Raw genomic sequence first — 17,451 nt, forward strand, 5'->3', positions numbered from 1 at the left:
TGTGTATATTCTGCATTTAAAAAAATGGTTTTTCTTACTTTTACAAAATACGTTCATATATACTCTGGGGACAGTGGTGGGTGGTACTTGACTTGTGTCCGCTCATGGGCACTTGCCCAGGGTCAGTGACTTTGCACTGGTAGCTGAAAACTGACCATGGGTGAGCCTGGTTGCACCAGGAAGTCCTCAAAATCTACCAACCAAAGGTTTGTGGGTGGGAAAGCCAGTTGATAGACACATGCCAGCATGTTTGGGGGCTTTTGTAAGTGATGATGGCTCTGTGAACATTTGTGGGCCTGCCTCCTTGTGCAAGTCTGTGAGGAGCTTCTCTAGGGGAGCAAGCAAGCAGCCCCATTGCTCAATTAGTCGTAGGTTGTGCAGAATTAAATTTTTAAAAACTGACTGCCAAAATACATTTCCAAGTGGTGATTTAAACTTCCCCCAGCAGCTTGTGAGACTGTTTGCCCACACAAATCTACAAGGTAAAATCTAGTGTCTGTCTATTTGCATTTTCCTGAGGTTCACCATCTTTTCATGTGTTTATTAGATATTTTCATTTCCCCTTTTATGAATTTCCCATTTACAGCTTCTGCTTCTTTTTCTTTGGAAAATTTGCCCCTTAGTGATTGGAATGTGTTTCCTAACTCCCACCAAACATATCTTCAAGAGCGATTCTTTGATATATCATGTAAAAAATATGATAATGTTTGTCCTCTTAATTTTTTTCTAGGTAACTTCGGTCATAAAGGAATGTTAGCTTTTGAAGTCTAGTGCCTCAAAGCTTTTGCCTATGAGCTTATTCAAGATGGGCTTTCCTATCATGCAAATAGGATTCATTTTTTCCAACAATGTGGCCAATGTTCTCGTTTATAGCAGGAAAGAGGCTCAGGGAGGTAAACAGTGAGGTCAGGATTTGTCCCTGGGTCTGTTTGGCTCCGTTAGCCTTCTGCATTGAGGCCATGGCCCCATGCTGCCCCAGAGATGCGGCCTCAGGGGCCCTGTGTGAGCAGCTCCCCAGCACCTCCCCGCTGACTCAGCCTGCCCTGCACCTCCCTCCGTCTGGTAACTGGACAGGTTTCGCCACACAGTCTTGCCCTGCTGGGTCTTTCTGTCCTACCAGATTGCCCCTTGGGCAGGCCTTAAAACAGCACTAGGTCAGCTCTCTCCACAAATCATGTTTCCTTTGCTTCAACAAATTCCGAAAGCCTAAGCTTTTCCCGATGCATTTGCTTTATCCTGCTGCCTGGGGCGGCCTTAGCTTCCTGAGGCATGAGACATGCACTGTTCCTCTGATCCCCAGACTATTCAAACTCTTTTGAGTTACCACCATGTCGGATGGAAGGAGGTGACACCTCTTTTCTCTCCTCCTTTGGAGGTGGTGTTGGAAATAGACTCACTTCATAACCACAGCTGTATCCAAGCATCTCATACATGGTTTCTTCAGAATCCTTCGTTGCCTCTCCACCTGATGCCATGTTACTCCCCTAACCTAACCGAGGGGCCGAGAGTCGTGGTTTTCAACCACTCCCTTTGCAAGCTCTGCTTGTGAGTTTGGCCTTGATTGCAAGTCTCTTGTAGCCTTTGTCAAACTTCAGTTTTAGTAACGCATAAAAATGATGGTTTTCATGTTAGACCATAGGGTCCCTGCATGCCAGATTAAGTGTGCCATCCTTTTTTAATTTTAATTTTTGTAGTATTTATGCATTATAACTCAGTGATTACTTGAGTCTGTTTTTCTCCCCTTTACTGTAGCATAAGTCCTTTGAGGACAGAAACCCTTGCCCTGTGCACTGCCGTAGCTCAAGGGCCTGGGGTCTTTGTCACTCGGGGACCGCGTGCTGAGTCAGGGGATTTTGGGTGGTGGGAAGGATGGGCAGATGAGTACAGGAGTTTCATATCACTTCCAGACCTCATTGAAAAAACCTTTTCCCTTCCCCCTAAGTCCTGTTTGATAGCGTCACCCGAGCACACCCTCCCCAGTATTGATCGCTTTGGTTTAGAGCAGGTCAGGTCGATATTGTTCAAGTTTAAAGTGCAATAAAAGTCATGAGTCCTGGAAATGAATGTTCTTGTTTATCTTCCTTGAAGTAAATGTACTTTGCCTCTGTTTCTGAAATAGGTGCCAGTGAGTGACCCATATTTTCATGGATTAGTAGCAGTGACACTAATAAATTTCTATTCATTGTGTAGCTGAATGTCCCAGGCCCTGTACTCGGCATTTTATAAGTATTATTTTACAGATGCTCATAGCAGTCTCTGGAGAAAAGTATCTCTGTTGCTATTTTCAAAGGAGGAAACCATCTGGGAGTTTATAAGCTCCGGAGTTGGGTGTTTCTGAATCATTGTGGCGGTTTGGTTGTTAATTTTGTTTGCTATATTTTTTATGACCTTTTTTGTAATGATCAAGTGGGAAGGAAATTCTTTTTTAAAAAATGAAAAAGGGCAATGAGTTAGTGGCTCTGTACTTTTATTTTTCCCAAACTAATGTATATTTTTTAATTCCACATTCAGTATGTGTCTGTCAAGTAGGTACATGCTATGCAGTGTATTAGGTCTGTTTGAGACAAAAGAACGTAGCTTTCAGAGAAGGCTTACACTAAGGTAGAAGGCGATTGTTATTCAGATAGGTCCACAAAATCATTTTTATACCAACTAATATCACGGCGTTCGGAGAAATGCATTGTGTCGTGAATGTCCCCGGGACATTCCTTGGATGTGTTTCCTTGCTGAGGGACGTAGAATGGTAGCCAGAGGGGCTGCAAGTTTTGGGTTCTGTGTGTTTTTTAATTCTAAGGAGAGACGTGGACTACATTTACACGCCTCTGGGAAGGAGCTAGTTTAGGAGAAGTTGAATATGTTAAATAAAGAAGGGGAGATTATTGAATTCTGTAATCATGGGTTTGCCCACGTTAGGGCGATTAGAAAATATTTCCTGGGGAAAGAGTTGCCGGGACTGGGAGCTGAAGAGGGAGCAGAAGCAGCACGTTTTGCAGGGAAGGGAAGTGCTGCTTCAGGCAGAGGGAACAGCGTGCAGAAGGTGACATGGTGACAAGGAGGGACTGGCAGGCCAGTGTGGCTGGAGAACAGGGGGCAGAGGGTGTGGAGCAAGACAAGGAGAGAAGGGTGGGGAAGGCAAATGGGCTTTGAGGGCAGGATCAGGAAACCTTTTATTTTTTTTTCTTTTACCTTAAGACAAACGGACCAAAGGTGTTTGATCAGGGCAACAGCCTAGTCCTATTTGCATGGTGGAAACATTCTTCTCTAAAAATACTGTGGAGAGACAGTCTGAGCAGAAGGAAGTCCAGTGTGTCGTCAAGTGAGCGACAGGGAGACCGTGGGCAAGCTCCCTGGTGGCTGTGGTGGAGAGATTATACTTGGAAGGTGGCGGAGATTATATCAAGGCTGACACTCTGATTTCTGGCTTAGGTGGAGGCTGATCACAGAACCACTCACTGAAATAAGGAATGTTGGAAGAAAAGCCAGATTTTTATTGTTTCTCTTTCTTAATGGTGGTATGGAGAATTTACTTTTAAGTTTGTTAAATGCGTGGTGGCTCTGAAAATCCAAGAAGATTTCAAAGTAGTTAATTGAATGCACATGGCTTGAATTTACAGGAAAAGTCTTTGCTGCAGACACGTATCACATTGCATGGCTGTGCGCTGCATTCCATTTCACACACAGAACTCGGAGAACGCACGAAGCAGGCAAATTTACTGCTCTCCTAGGGCTTATGTGCTGGTTGGAAGAGAAGGCAGTCGGTATGCCTCTGGTGTAACATATGCTAGGATACAAACAAACAAAAAAACAGCTCAGGAAGTGACACTGGGATGTGCAGGTAGGCTAACTTTCAGAGGAGTGACTCTGATAAGGAGAGAGGAAAGCTACCAGAGTCAGGAGTAAACCTTAGCAGAGCTTTATTTCACAGAGGCCGAGGGAAGAGGACACATCAAGAAGATGGGCTGACCAACACTGAAGAATGTTGCTGAGAGTCCGAGCCTGCTGTGAACCAAAACTTGACTTGAAATCTTAGCAACATGTAGGGCAGTAATCACCTTGGTAGGGGCTCTTCTGGGGGAGATAGGGAGCCAGCAACCAGATTTGGAGGGGTTTGAACAATGAGTAAAACAATAAAGAAATGTCAATGCCAGTAGGAGCATTGCTTTGGGTGAGTTCTGTTGTCAAGGCAAAGAGGGACGCAGAGTGGCAGCCACAAGGGTGGTGAGTTTTGGCTCCTGTATGTGTTTTATTTCTAACAAGAGAAGTGGACTGTATTTACAAGCTGTTGGGAAGGAGCTACTTTAGAAGTTGAATATGTTAAATAAAGAAGGCGAAACAATTGAAACCTTCCAGTCATGCACTTCATCTCAGAGGCAGTGCACGGCCTGCGGCTGCCGAGATGAATCACGGCATTGCTGAACCCCAAGGAACTCATGTAAATAAGTAACTGCAGATGGTAGGTGACCTTGAGGGATGTCGAGCAGTGTGCTGTGGTAGTTCAGCACTGGGTGGGGCTGGCTCTGCCCTGGATGCCCAGGAGGTGAGATGCCCTCCACCTCAGACCACAGCAGCTCACACTGACCGGCTGGTAATGCTGATGGTGCAGAAGCAGCTGGCCTGCACGATCGCCTCTGTGCCGAGGTGGAGATGTGAAGACAGACGACCTGAGCGAACAGGCCGCCATCTGGTAGACGGATCTGAAGCGGCAGTGACCGATCCGAGGGTGTGGGCCTGGCATGCATTGATTTTGGAAGCAACTAGCTAAGCATTGGCTGACACCCAGGCAGGTGCCACCGTGACTTCCAGATGGTGGCTGTAGAATTTTCTCAGACACAAAAGCATTGAGAAATCCTTGGAAATAGTCCCTCATGCACCAGTGAGCAACAGGAGAGGTTGGAGAGGGGCAGGAAGAAAGGCCTTGGACTTGGGGCCCTAGATGTGAGGTTGGATTCTGAACCTGCCTTTGGGCTGACTTCTCTGCCTGCCTGAGGCTCCCAGTTCCCATGTGTGAAATGGGCCTAGAATGATGTGGTTTTCTCTTACCGGTGAGCCCTCACATTGGGTGTGTGGATTCTCAGACTTAGGATAGTGGTTTGGAGATGAAAACAAAATTTGCCTTCCCTAGTGAGGATTAGCCTTCTTTGGGGACAATCATGGTCCCCAGGCTGACTCTCCACCTCTTATTTTCTCAGTCCCTTATTCTAGTTCATCCATCTAGTTCATCCAAAGTACTCACCTAGGTCACACAGAAGAGACCCAAATGACTGCCCTGTTTTCTGTGCCCTCATATAAGGGACAACAAAGGTGTGAGGATAGAGGGCTGGAGTGGGAATAGATGTGCACTTTTAGTAACGATACTGACGCCGGTCAGTGTCTTATCTTTCACAGTGGCCCTTTAGAAGAAGAGGTTCTTATGACTAGTTTACATATAAGGAGCATTAGGCTCAGAAAGGGTAAGTAACTTACCAGTGATGGAGAGTCTGAACTCTGGAGGCGGGAGTTTGAGATCCAGCTGAGGCCATCGATTCATTGAAGATACTGTGTGTCTTTTATGCCAGGTGCCTTGCTAGAAGCTGACAACACAGTGGTGAGGGATGCATTCTGCAAATTTAGAGGAGCCTTCATCTCATTACAGAAAGACACACAGACCTGTAACTCTGGGTAACAGGTGTTCTTAGCAGGCTGGGGCAAACTGCTCTAAGAACAGAGGAGGGGGCAGTTATTCCCCCCAGGGCCACTTAGCCTGGCCCCGCCCCCAGGTCGCACACCTAGCACAGCAGGTGGCCTGGCAGGCATTCTGATTGGTTGACATCTGTGCCAACCAACTTGAGTATCCTGCCCCCTCTCCCAGCTACAGGTATGGCCCCGGTGGTATGCGCCCTGTACTGTATAGGGCAGGGTGGAAGTGCGTGAGAGGAAGGGTGAGGCCTAGAGGGAGGCCCCGGGGGAGAATGGGAGGAGCTCTGCTCAGGCCTGTTGGGGGAGCCGGCAGGGGCAGTGCTCCCTTGGAGGCAGCTGGGGGCTGCGGATGTGAACCCCTCGCTGGACTGCAGCCCTGGCTCAGCCCAGGCACGGGCCCTCCAGAGGGACCTTCCATCTCTGGAAGACAAAGGCAGAGTGACGGCCTGATCTCACCTACTTAGCAGTGTTTCTGGGGGCTCCCTGCCATCTTTGTAGCAAGTCACAGCTGCCCCCTACATCCTGTGAACGCGCCTATTAAGGACAAATGTCACTGTGGGCTGGGGAATGGCTCTGTGCTCCTTGGAACATCCGGGGACCATGACTGGGCGGGGTCACTGCGGCTCTTACAAATCCTTGATGAGCTGCAGTCCTGGCTATACTTAGTCCTCCCTGCAAAGCATATGGCTGGAGCAGATGGCTCAGGAAAGTCGGAATCACATAAACAGGGCTCTTTGCCTCCCATTTGCTGTGTCTCCTAATGATTTACTAACAGAAGGGGTTTCAGGATTAGAAGTGGAGCCTTGCTTATACCCTTTCAGAAAACCCCATGTTGCGCGTATGAGGCATGCTTAGTGCCGGCTGTTTGCAAGGGAACCAGGACCGCCATGGATGCCAGGTCATTGCGAGGACATGGCAGGAAGCGGAGCCAGCCTCGGGGAGCTAGCGGCTTGAGCTGAGATCCAGTTCACGTCCACAAATGTTTATCAAACACCGCTGCCAGGTGCTCACCATCAGGTCACATGGAGCTTTGATCGGCCATACAGTCTATAAATATTTGCTCAGCGCAGACGCCTCTCAGAGCCCCAGTTCTGCAGTAAGCCCTCACCTTGACTGCAGCATCTACACGGATCACTGAGGCCAGTGACAACATTGTAAAGAATTTAGATTTTATTCTCGTGCCATGGGGGATGATGGTTTCTGGTTTATTATTTATATTAATAGATGCAGGAGAGGTAATAGTAGAAGCAGAAAATAAAGTCTTCAGCGTTCCATACTGAGAGAATATCACAAAATGACACAGAAAGGATTCATCAGCACCACATTGTGAATGTGAACCCACAGGACTTCTAGATCGGATAAAGGGGCACAGGGGAAAGAGGAATCAAAGGTGATCAGGAAGTATTTTACTATTACGGGTAAGGGATGCGGGAGGGACACTTTCGGGAAGCGTCATCAAAGGTTCTCTTTTGGAAATGTCAGCTCATGGTGTGTTTGACATCCAAGGCGTGGGTGGCAATCACGCCCATTTAGGAGAGAGGAGGCCAAAGGCACACATTTGAGAGTCCTCAGCCTGCAAGTGGCTATGAAACTGGAGATGGCTAGGCCCCCACGGGAGAGGGAGCTTGTAAAGGAGAAAGACCTGGGAGCAGCACCTGGGGGAGACCTGCATCTCTGAGAGGCGGGAGGTGGGAGGAGCCCCCTAAGGGGTCAGAGCCTGGAGGAAGGTGGGGGAGTTGGAGTCATCTTGCTACCCTGTGGAGGCATATTGTTAGTTTCTTTTTACCCTAAGAGCTAAGGCTGGGAGAATTAAAATCTCACCCACCTCTCTGAGCTGATAAGTTGGGAGAGTCTTCTTGTGCCCCCTTCCCAGCAATGCCCACTGCCCAGGAGTTTTACCAGCAGCTGTTTTTCTGAGCTCCTGTTAACTGTTAGACCCCGTACCAGGAATTCTCACACGTCATCTCATTCAACTCTCCTGACCCTTGGGGTCCACAGCTGAGGAAAATGAGGCTCAGACCGAGTGAGTTCCTTGCTTTCAGGCATACGGATGGCAGAGCCCTGAGCAAACCATGTCCTTTAACTCAAATCCATTTCCTGTCATGACAAAAGCATAGGGTACAGGGTGGAGTCCCGGGCCCTGCAACTGAAATGCAAATTGACACCCCTGAGACTCCCAGGGGTGGGTACACTCTGAAGGAGGCCCCGCAGGTGAACTGCTGCGGCCCTGGAGTGTGTTAGAGGCCACACGCTGGCCTTTGCATTTTGAGATTGTATAGCAACGTTATTGGCTAATAAAGTGCCATCAAGTGCTGGCCTTGCTGGGCTCACTCTAATAGGTAGGTCACAGCGGCTTATAATTAAGTAATTGAACCCACTCAGGCTTATGGAAGGATGCTTACTGCTAAATTGCTGCAGCAGCCCTTGTTCATTACCAGTAGGTCAGCTGGTGTTCTTAGGTTTGGTTTCTGTAGACAAGACTTCCCAGCAGGCCAGGGTGTCCACTTTGTAACCTGAGTGTTCTTGTGGAAGAGGCTAGGGGTCCGACCCCTGGGTCCCGCAACCACCAGCACTGAGAACCTTCCACAGGCCACCCCTCCCCACCTGCTCTCGTTTGCAGGTAACTGCTGATGGATCAGTGCGTGTTTGAGTGACTGTAATAGGCAAAGGCTACCCTCCCGTCGCTGGAGGACTTCACTTACGGTTTAAAGCAGAAGCGACGGTGGCGCGATGAGGAGAGAGCAAAGCTGGGAACCATGGGACTAAATACTGAAGACTCCTCCTTGTCACTGTTGTGGCATCGCCAGCGGCTGGCATATTTTCTGTATGGTTGTTTAGTTAAATTGTAAATGAGCGAGTAAACAAACCAAGGGATTAAAGAGCGCATCGCTGTTCCACCATCTACTATGTTTGATGCTGAGGAAGTGACGTAAGCGCCATCATCCTCAGTTTCCTCTCGAGTAAAGTGACTCTAATACCCAGAGCCAAGTGAGATCAGGGGTATAAAGTAGCCGGAACTCAGACCAACCAATCCCAGGCTAGCTTCTGTAGCACAATTTGCAATGAGCAAACCACTTTGTATTTACTGTATCTTACAGAGAAGTGACATCCCAATCACACAGTTAATCAATAACAACATCTACACTCAAACCCCGGGTGTTGTACATGATTTGCGGCCTCAATTACAATGGTTAAATAGGCCATGTAAGATGTTGCAAATAATGCAATGTATCTGGAGAGATGAGGAATTCATTCAGACAAGGAGATGTCTGAGGGCATAGGCAGCAAAGGGGTCACCCATTTCCTACTCCATGGACAGAGGTGTGAGGCAGGTACACCCCACAAGGAGACCTATGACCGTTCATTGCTGGATCCCAGTGTGTTTTGCCTAGGACCTGTTGCAGGTGAGGAATAAGAACTAAAGGAATGGGTGAATATGTTTTATAGCAAAACCCACAAAGTCATATTCATCTGGGATCATGCGTAAGGCATGAACTCATATGCATGTGCATTAAAACAAAGTATGTACTGTCTCTTATATTAGTATAGCAGGTACTCTAAGTAGAAAGCAAGAAAAACATCTGATATTCTTTAAAATGACAATAAAAATGACACCTAAAATACAGCCCTTGATTAATGTGTTGCCAATTTGATGTGCTTCAAAAGTTGAAGGTGCGAGTACATTCCTGTCTCTTGAGATAGTCCATGAGAGTGCGTGCTAGTAGATATGCCAACCCATGTGCCCCCATGTCCCATCTTCCAAGAAGTCCTGGGCTCACGCGGTGAGTCAGGGTCCTGTTTTGGAATGCCAGGTGAGGAGAGAATGCCAGGTCGGACTTGGTCTGATGGGTCCCTCCCTGCTGGGGCTTCTCATGGCTCCACAGTTGCTGTGTTGAAGCTGCTTTTCTACAGTTCCAAGAAGCTTGTAACCTCAGTGGCGAGCTCCTCGCTGGTCAGGCATCTGCAGACCTTGAGAGCCCACACCTCAGAACCCTAGGTCGTTGCTTTTTAGGTGACCTTCACACATTCAGCCGTTACTCTTCAAAGCACAGCCTTTCCTTTGTGCCAGGTTAGATGGACCCACAGAGCTTTCTAGCTGACGGTGCGAAGCTGGCCTTCTGCTCATGAACCCTGGGGCCATTGTGAGCACCCAGAGTCATCACCCTGGGCTCCCGCTTTCCTCCAGCCACTTTATTTATAGGAAACAGTAGTCCTTGCTTGGTCCACATGGTGTTCGGCACCGTCTTGGTTGGGAAAGGTCTGCCACAGCCCCGCAGGCTTCCCCAGCTCCCAAACTCCAGGAAAAGCCACCAACACCTTGGGCCCTTCGCTCCTGGAGACCCTGTTTTCCCTGTGCAGATTGTTTTGCTTGTACTTTGGTTTCAGGGTCTCCAGGGAAAGAAGCAGCTCTGCTGGAGTCAGAGGGACCCGTCATACCCTCTGCCCTGGCACCGATGTCCACTGGCCCCGCCAGCCAGGAAACATGTGTATGACAGGAAATCATTCTGGTTATTCACTGGGGGAACAGCGAACGTCTGCTTCAAGGCGGTTTCCTCCTCTGTCTATTCTCTGAAATGCTTAGAAGCAGTAATAATGCTTGGCTTCAAGGTGGCTTTCTGTCCCTCCTGTTCCTAGAAATAGCCAGAAAATTACCTGGCATAAAGAATCATCACTGTCATTTTCATTTTACTAGGAAATATACTTGGTTTTGAGAATTTTCTGGTTGAACACATACTTCTTTACTCTCCTCTCATCTGAGCCTCATATTCATTACAGAGACAGGCAGGACATGATTCCTGACTTACTGAAGCTCAGATTTAATGGTCGGCCCTCAGCCACAGAGAGAAAGTGGTGGGGCAAGCATCGACTGTGCGTTTGCCTTGTTGAAGGAGGCCCTGTCACAGACGCTGAGAATGCCGAGGTCCTGACCTCGAGCTGCTCATCCCTGACTGGGCCCTCCTGCCCCTGTGAGCTCTGGCGTGTTGGAGGGTTCTCCTGTACGCGCATGGCCTGGGCTTGAACGCATTTGGTGACAGCTTCTCAGCGTCTTCTCTTCAAGCAGCCCAGACCTCATCTGGCTGGCTTCACACCTGGAGGGGGCTGGGTTCTCCTGGAGTTTTGACTACTTGGCCCAGACATGATTCTCTGGGGAGCCCCAGTGCGCAGGCTTGTTCTCAGAGCAGGAATGGTGTTCAGTCCACAAGTAAATGTCCATGTGTTGCAGGCTTGCACTCCGGGCAGAGGTCCCAGGTCAGAAGCGCAGCACCTGCCCTTTGTAATCCATGCCCACAGAGCCCTGGGGCTGGTGGGGGCTCTCCGCAGAGGGAAGGTCATCATTTGAGGTGTAAACATTTAGAGGTACGTAGATATACAAAGTGTCGATGTCACTCATTCCTTGGGAGACAAAATAGCAGAACATAGCTTTCTTTTTTACTCTGCCTTCGGGCCTAAAATTCCAGATTGTGATCTTTGAACTGCACTCCTTGGACAGTGGGAGCCACTGAGGACCCCCTCTTCCTCTCCTGCCTTTTCTCTGCTCTGCTCCTCTCCTTTCCATTCCCTTTCTCCCTTCTCCCTCCTTCTTTCCATCTTGTTTCCAACTTAAAGTTCCAGCTCTCCTTTCAGATCCTTACGTGTGTTACCAACCCAGACACACAAAAGAAAAAAAGGTGATATTTGGAAAGACTCTCTGCTACACCCTCTCCATGGACCACTTGCCTGGAAATCTGGTCACCAAGCAATAAGTAAAAGCATCTCAAAGAGAAAAGCGACCCATCACCCCACAGCTGGGAAAGGGCGGTACCCCAAAGTAAGACTATGCCCCTTAAAGGGGAGAGTGTCTACTCCCCTCACCTCTGGTGCCCCATGCCCGGTGCATAGAAGGAGGGTGAGGTGTACGTGACGTGAACCGGGAGGGCTCTGCAAAATGAGCCAGGCAGCAGCACCGGCGGGGCCGGGAGGAGGCCTTCCGAGGAGCAGAGAGCAGCGTTTCCTTTATACCGTCAGAGAGAGGGAGTCAGGGGAACGAGCTGGGGGTCTGCGTGTGGTCATCGCTCTCAAAGGAAGGGTCCCGACAGGAGCGGAACGGCAGTGCCCACAGTTCCAGAGGGTGTCTCGGGGTCAGTGAGCCTCCCCTTGTGAGAAGACACCTGTGTCATTCTCTACTGTATAGAGTACGAAAATGACACAGAAAACCCCCTACGGTAGAAGAAACACCTCTTCTTGGACTTAACGGGGCCAGCTGGGATTTGGTGATCTTCCGTGAATACCACGGAGTCCTGGGGTCTCATCTGCCAAACTGCTCAAAATCAGAGTTTAATCTCCCAGAGAAGCTTGGCCAGTGGAAATTATTTCCCAGAAAGTGCTCAAACCTTTCTCCAGGCACAATGGCAAGGTCACCCTACTGCACACTGCCTGCCCAGTATGTGCCTGGTCTTAGGATCTTGAGTCATTTTGTCCTCTCTGTGACTGCCCTGGCCCTGGAGGTCAGTGTAGCTGCGCCCATTTGTCACCAGGAGAGCTGATGTACCAGGGGTGATGTCACTTGCCCCAGAAGGCAAGTGATAGAGCTCTTCTGCTGGCTGTCCCTCCTGGCCCTGGGCGGCTCTGACCTTCAGAGTATTTACCCCATCCCTCCTCTGCCATGGTGTCAGTCTGGCTGATAGACCAACCAGGCCATAACAGTGACAGAGAAAGGGCCGACAGTGCAAATAACAACAGAAAGGCATTTGCACACAAGGATTAGTTCTGCTGAAAAGTCACATCAGTTTGAATCCAACAGGTCTAACCAGGGCTGTGTCGGTCAGTCATTTTATGTCCTTTATGGAAAAGTGCAAATTAGAGCAGAAATACGTGAGCAACTTGGAAACGACCTGGGGTTTTATGTGTTCCATACTCTGAAGCTACATGGCCCGTGTTGGTTACGGTGCCACTGGGCATTGGGAGATGGCAGTGACCCTTTGTCCCTGTTTCCAGGGGACTCTAAACCATCTTGGGACAAGGCACAAGGCATTGAGCAGATTTTCATTGCTAGTTGGACAGATTTTTCTTGTTTTGTTTATTTTCTTTCCTGCCTCTGCAAGCATCCTATTTCATTCTCTCCATAGTGCTTTATAGAGGAGACCTACCTTTTGCTAGGAAATGGGTGCATTTTATTTCTTCACCTGAGACTTCTCTTCTCAGTTGTTTGACGTGAGGATAGATCCACAATATACCTGACCACACAGCAAATACCAAGACACTCACCTCTTCTTCTTTGAGTGTGGTCTTTTCATCTGTAGTAAGAAGCACCCTAGTGAATTTCTATGAGGACTGAGCAAAGTAGCACCTTTGAAAAGCACTTCGGAAACTGTAAAGTACCACATTATTAAAAATAAGGTAATCAGTGCATAATAGCTTATCAAAATAAGCATTATTTATTTTAAAATATTTTTATATTTTTCCAAATGAGCAGTTTATGTGTTACATGATTCTGAGGAATTCACCCACTTGCTCTCTGTGATAACCCTGGCCAGTGGATGCAGTAGGGCCTCTTTGACTGTATCAGATAGATTTGTCTTCCTGAAGTTCAGTTAGACTTTGAGGAATGGTTAGGGATTAGGGTATACGAAGAATCCATTGGTGGACATGGCATTGAACAAGTTCCTTAAGAAACTTGATTATCTAATGTAATTACAATGAGCACATTCACCTAAAACTCAAGACAGTGTTCGTATCATATGTGACACACAAACCACACTTCTAGAGAAAGTGATTCTGTAAGAGAGAGAATTCCGTGGGCACTAGGAAGTCCTTGGAGGGGGCAGTTCTTGTCTCCATCTCTCTCTTCCTTTCCTCATGTTCCCAGGAGAGGAGGATTATGCAAGGCTTCATAGAGGAGGAACCATGAGAGCAGGTGAAGAATTTAGCAGATACTGATTTCCAGCCATGGAGCCCTACTCACTGCATGACAGGGGTTTAGATAAGACCCTCAGGTTTGTAAGGGATGGAGCAAGGTTCTTCGGAGATGCTAGCCCAACTTGCTGAACAGCAGGCTTTACATAATGGGACCTCATTCGCCTGTGATTTTCATCTTTGGATATTGGAATGCAGTTAGGGGCCCCTACTTTCCTTGACTTGGGCCACCATCCGAGGAGCTGCAGGTGCAGGACGATGCTGGAGCTCACAGGCTCCTACTGGTTCTTGTTTTGCAGACAGCAGCAGCCTGCATTCAGCCTGCGTCCACGAGAACACCGTGCACAGCCGGGTCTTTCAAATCCTGTACAGGAATGAAGAGGTGCCCATAAATGATGCCATGATCTTCCGAGCTCATTTGCTCTTAGATGGTGAAAGGGTAAGTCATGGAATCTACACCAGCACAAGTTGCCGTGTCCACCACTTGCCTTCTGTACCCATTGCTAGGTAAATGGTAAATGAAGGAGAAGGTACAGATTTGCTTGGAAACCTGGCAGGTAGGGACTTGTGCTGTCAGAGCACTCATGCACTTGTGCACTTGTGCGTGCACTTCTGTGCTCATTCTTTCATTCATGTACTTGCTCATCCCAGTTTCCAAGCAGTTTCTGTTAACTAACTGATGCCTACTTGCTCTCCCTTTGCCCATTTGCTCGTTGGTGCAGGTACCCAGTCTGTTGAGCATCTGCTTTGTGCAGGGCTCTGTCCTGGACCCTTGGATGAGGGACAGTGCTGAAGAAGGCATTAGGAACTCTTCCCTTAAGGGACTGACAGTTTGTGGGAAAACAGATGTATAAGCACCATCTTCATAGGCAATATGCACTGTCCTAGCTTCAGTGCAAATGAACTATGGAGCACCACGGGTGGATGGTGCGCTCTGTGGGAGACATCAGTGGTTTCACCAAGGAACTGGCTTTGCGATGCAGTGACCTGAGAGTCCATCAGACTAAGAGAAATAGGAAGGGTGTCCCACGCAGGGAGAACAGCACAAGCAAAAGCCCAGAGGCCTTGGGGGAGCTCTCCCATTTGCTAGAAACATGATTAAAATTTCTCTATTCATCAGATTAACACATTTCAAAGAAACATCTGGCATCTAAACCATTGCTCCACTCCTGGAGTCCCACCTCAAATTCCTGTTGCCACATTCCAGCTGATTATTTCCTGCTAGAATATCTTTGAAGATGTGGACATATATTCCTATTTTAGGAGAGCCTAATTAGAGGCATGTCCTCTATTCACATTCCCCAAGGGGCACGCATAACGGATCCTACTGGCCATGTAATGTCTCCCTCCTCTCAGGCCCTGTGGCGTTCTGCCCACGGTTTTATGGTCTGGGTAGTGACCAGCTTCCCCTGTGCAGCTAGTGGTGAAAACTGTCACTAATTCCTCATTCATCAATTCATCTGCCCTTCAAAGATTTATTGAGAACCAGCTAATCACCTACACTGGGCTAGAGATAAAACAGTGAACAAGAAAATATCCCTGGTGTCTTGGGGCTTATATTTTACTATTAGATCAGCATCCACAATGTAATCAAATAAATCATGGACATTCTTGGGCTGAGCCTCCCACAACTACATGCTCACTCTCTCGTCCGTGAGATGCCCTCAGAGGGTGGTGAGAGTAGGTGTCAGGTGCCCATGGGAGGGTCCTGTGAAGCTGTAACTGGGCCCAAGGGGCAGAGAGCCCACGGCAGGCCTACTCTGCAAGACTCGGTGTTGCTTCATGACCACCAGGGGCTCGGCTAAAACACAGCCTTCACACACGATGGAGGTCATTCCCTGGAGATCAAGTGATAGACGCGAGTGGCCTTGCTGGGACGCCAACACTTTGCTGAGCCCCACGTGCTAAGGAGGGGCAGGTATGCCAAGGGCTCAGGGGGACAGCGTGCCTGGAGGAGGCACAGCGGGGACAGGGGCCCTGAGGGGGAATGGGTGGGTGTGTGCCACGGAAAGCAGAGAGGCTGAGGTGACTGGTACGGAGAGCCCAGCGGGGAAGGGGCAGGAGCTGGGGAGGGAGCTGGGGCCGGATGAGCAGAGCGTCGGGCCACAGGAGGGAAGGGAGAGAGGATCCCTGGGCATGGAAGCCACCGACTTTGCCGGAGCGGCGGGACGGCATGCTCTTACGCTGGTTTTTGCCATCCTCCCTCCCGTCCCCAGCTTCTCGGGGCTGAGGTCTCCCGTCTCTCTTTCAACCCCAGTACCTGCCATAGGACCACGTCGGCGATGCCTGACCAAAACGAGTGGGTGACACAGTAGGTGGATGAACAAACCGAATGTGGCATCCCTTTAAGCCCTTCTTCCCAAAGAGAAATACATATCCCTTTGTGCGCTGCCAGCCTGCAGGTGCCCTGGTCCCCGCTCGCTGCCCTTCTGTCTCCCATCTCTGCCCTCCGCACCCGCTTTGCCCCCTGGAGATCTGCTCCCTAGATCCTTCCCTCCTGTTTCCATCTGCGTTCAGCCTCTGAGAGGCCCTGCCAGTGGTCAGGGGGCAGCGGGGCCCGAGCGTCCATCCCTGGGCTCCTGCCGCTCCGGGCGTGGGGGCCGCGGCGTCCTGCGGTGGGCTGGCGCCTGCCTGTGCTACTGTCGAGGGCCAAAGGTACTTAGGTCTTCCCAACTCCACATTTACTGATGTTATATGGGTCCCTGTATCAATTGTGATAGAAATATGGACACCACAGAAATTGGGAATGCTGCAAATCTGTTTTGTTTCTTTTAATTTTCCTTCAGAGATCCAGTCGTTAAACACTTAACAGCAACGCCCTGGCTGTGTCCTTCTACCAAAGGCCTCAGTTCAGTCAGGGCGCTCGCCGCATGTAGCCCTCTCTCTAGTCTGTAATCAGTGCCCCCACCCCCGACTCCTCCCATCTCGGCGGGTAAAGAAGTTCTGCACTTACTAACTCTGAGGTCCCGGGCCATCATTCGTGGCTTTCCACGTCTTTGTAAATCAGCCCCTGAAAGTACTGCACTTGGAACCCTCATTTTGAGTGTACCAGCTGCTTCCTTCCTGGACCTGGTTTGGGAGAAGACACCAGACCACCTTTTCCAACACCCATGTTTAGCTCATTTGAGGGGATACTAGGCCTTAGTTCTGAAGTTGAACATAAAGTCTGTTTGACAGCATATACTCCCTTCTTCTGCATCCCAAATCACTCACCGCTACAGGGTCAGCATGTACTACTGTGTTGGGGCAGTCCGTACGGCCGAGGACAATGCTGCAGTTCATCTCTAAGTCCACACCAGGGACAGTTAAAGTTAATCGGCTATGTCCATAAAACTGTGTGTCTGAGATGGATACATTGGCTCTTTCCCACTGAACTGGTCTGCTTATGACAACAGAAACACCTTTTACAGCCAGATGGCCAGAATTCATGTTCATGCATACATATAGCAATCACACCATTCCACGTACTATGGGAAATGCAGACACGAAGAAGATTCAGTCCATGCAGGGAGAGCACACGTGCAAGAGGTGGCCATGGATGGGACTAATCATAGTCTAAAGCATAAGACGGGATGTTGTGATGACGGTCACAAAGAATAAGCAAGTGTGGAAGTCGGATGGGCATTTTATTTATGACACTCTGCAATCCCCCAGAAGAACTGGGAAGGCTGACAAAATTCATAAATAGTAAATGGGGGGAAAAAAGCAATAGAATGAGCCAGAATAGAGGAAAAATACAAAAAGGAGAAAAGGCCTATGATAAATGTAACAGACCATGTCACTGGGGGTGGCCCACACACTCAGCAGTAAGCTTCCCAGCAGCCAAGTCTAAGACGATTCAGTTTCTAACAATAAGATGCTTAGTGCCCAGAGGAAGATCAG

At 49.0% G+C, this 17,451-nt stretch overlaps 1 protein-coding gene across 2 annotated transcripts in view; it reads left to right on the forward strand.

The window, feature by feature from the left end:
* Window positions 1-17,451, forward strand: part of FAM135B (family with sequence similarity 135 member B) — a 294,798-nt gene that overhangs the window by 177,979 nt on the left and 99,368 nt on the right. For both annotated transcript variants that reach the window (XM_036893581.2, XM_036893582.2), the window contains exon 4: window positions 13,869-14,008. In XM_036893581.2, coding sequence (XP_036749476.2) covers window positions 13,869-14,008 — 140 coding nt within the window. The remainder of the gene's footprint in view (window positions 1-13,868; window positions 14,009-17,451) is intronic.

The sequence above is a fragment of the Manis pentadactyla genome, chromosome 3, assembly GCF_030020395.1.
Source record: "Manis pentadactyla isolate mManPen7 chromosome 3, mManPen7.hap1, whole genome shotgun sequence".
NCBI lineage: Eukaryota > Metazoa > Chordata > Mammalia > Pholidota > Manidae > Manis > Manis pentadactyla.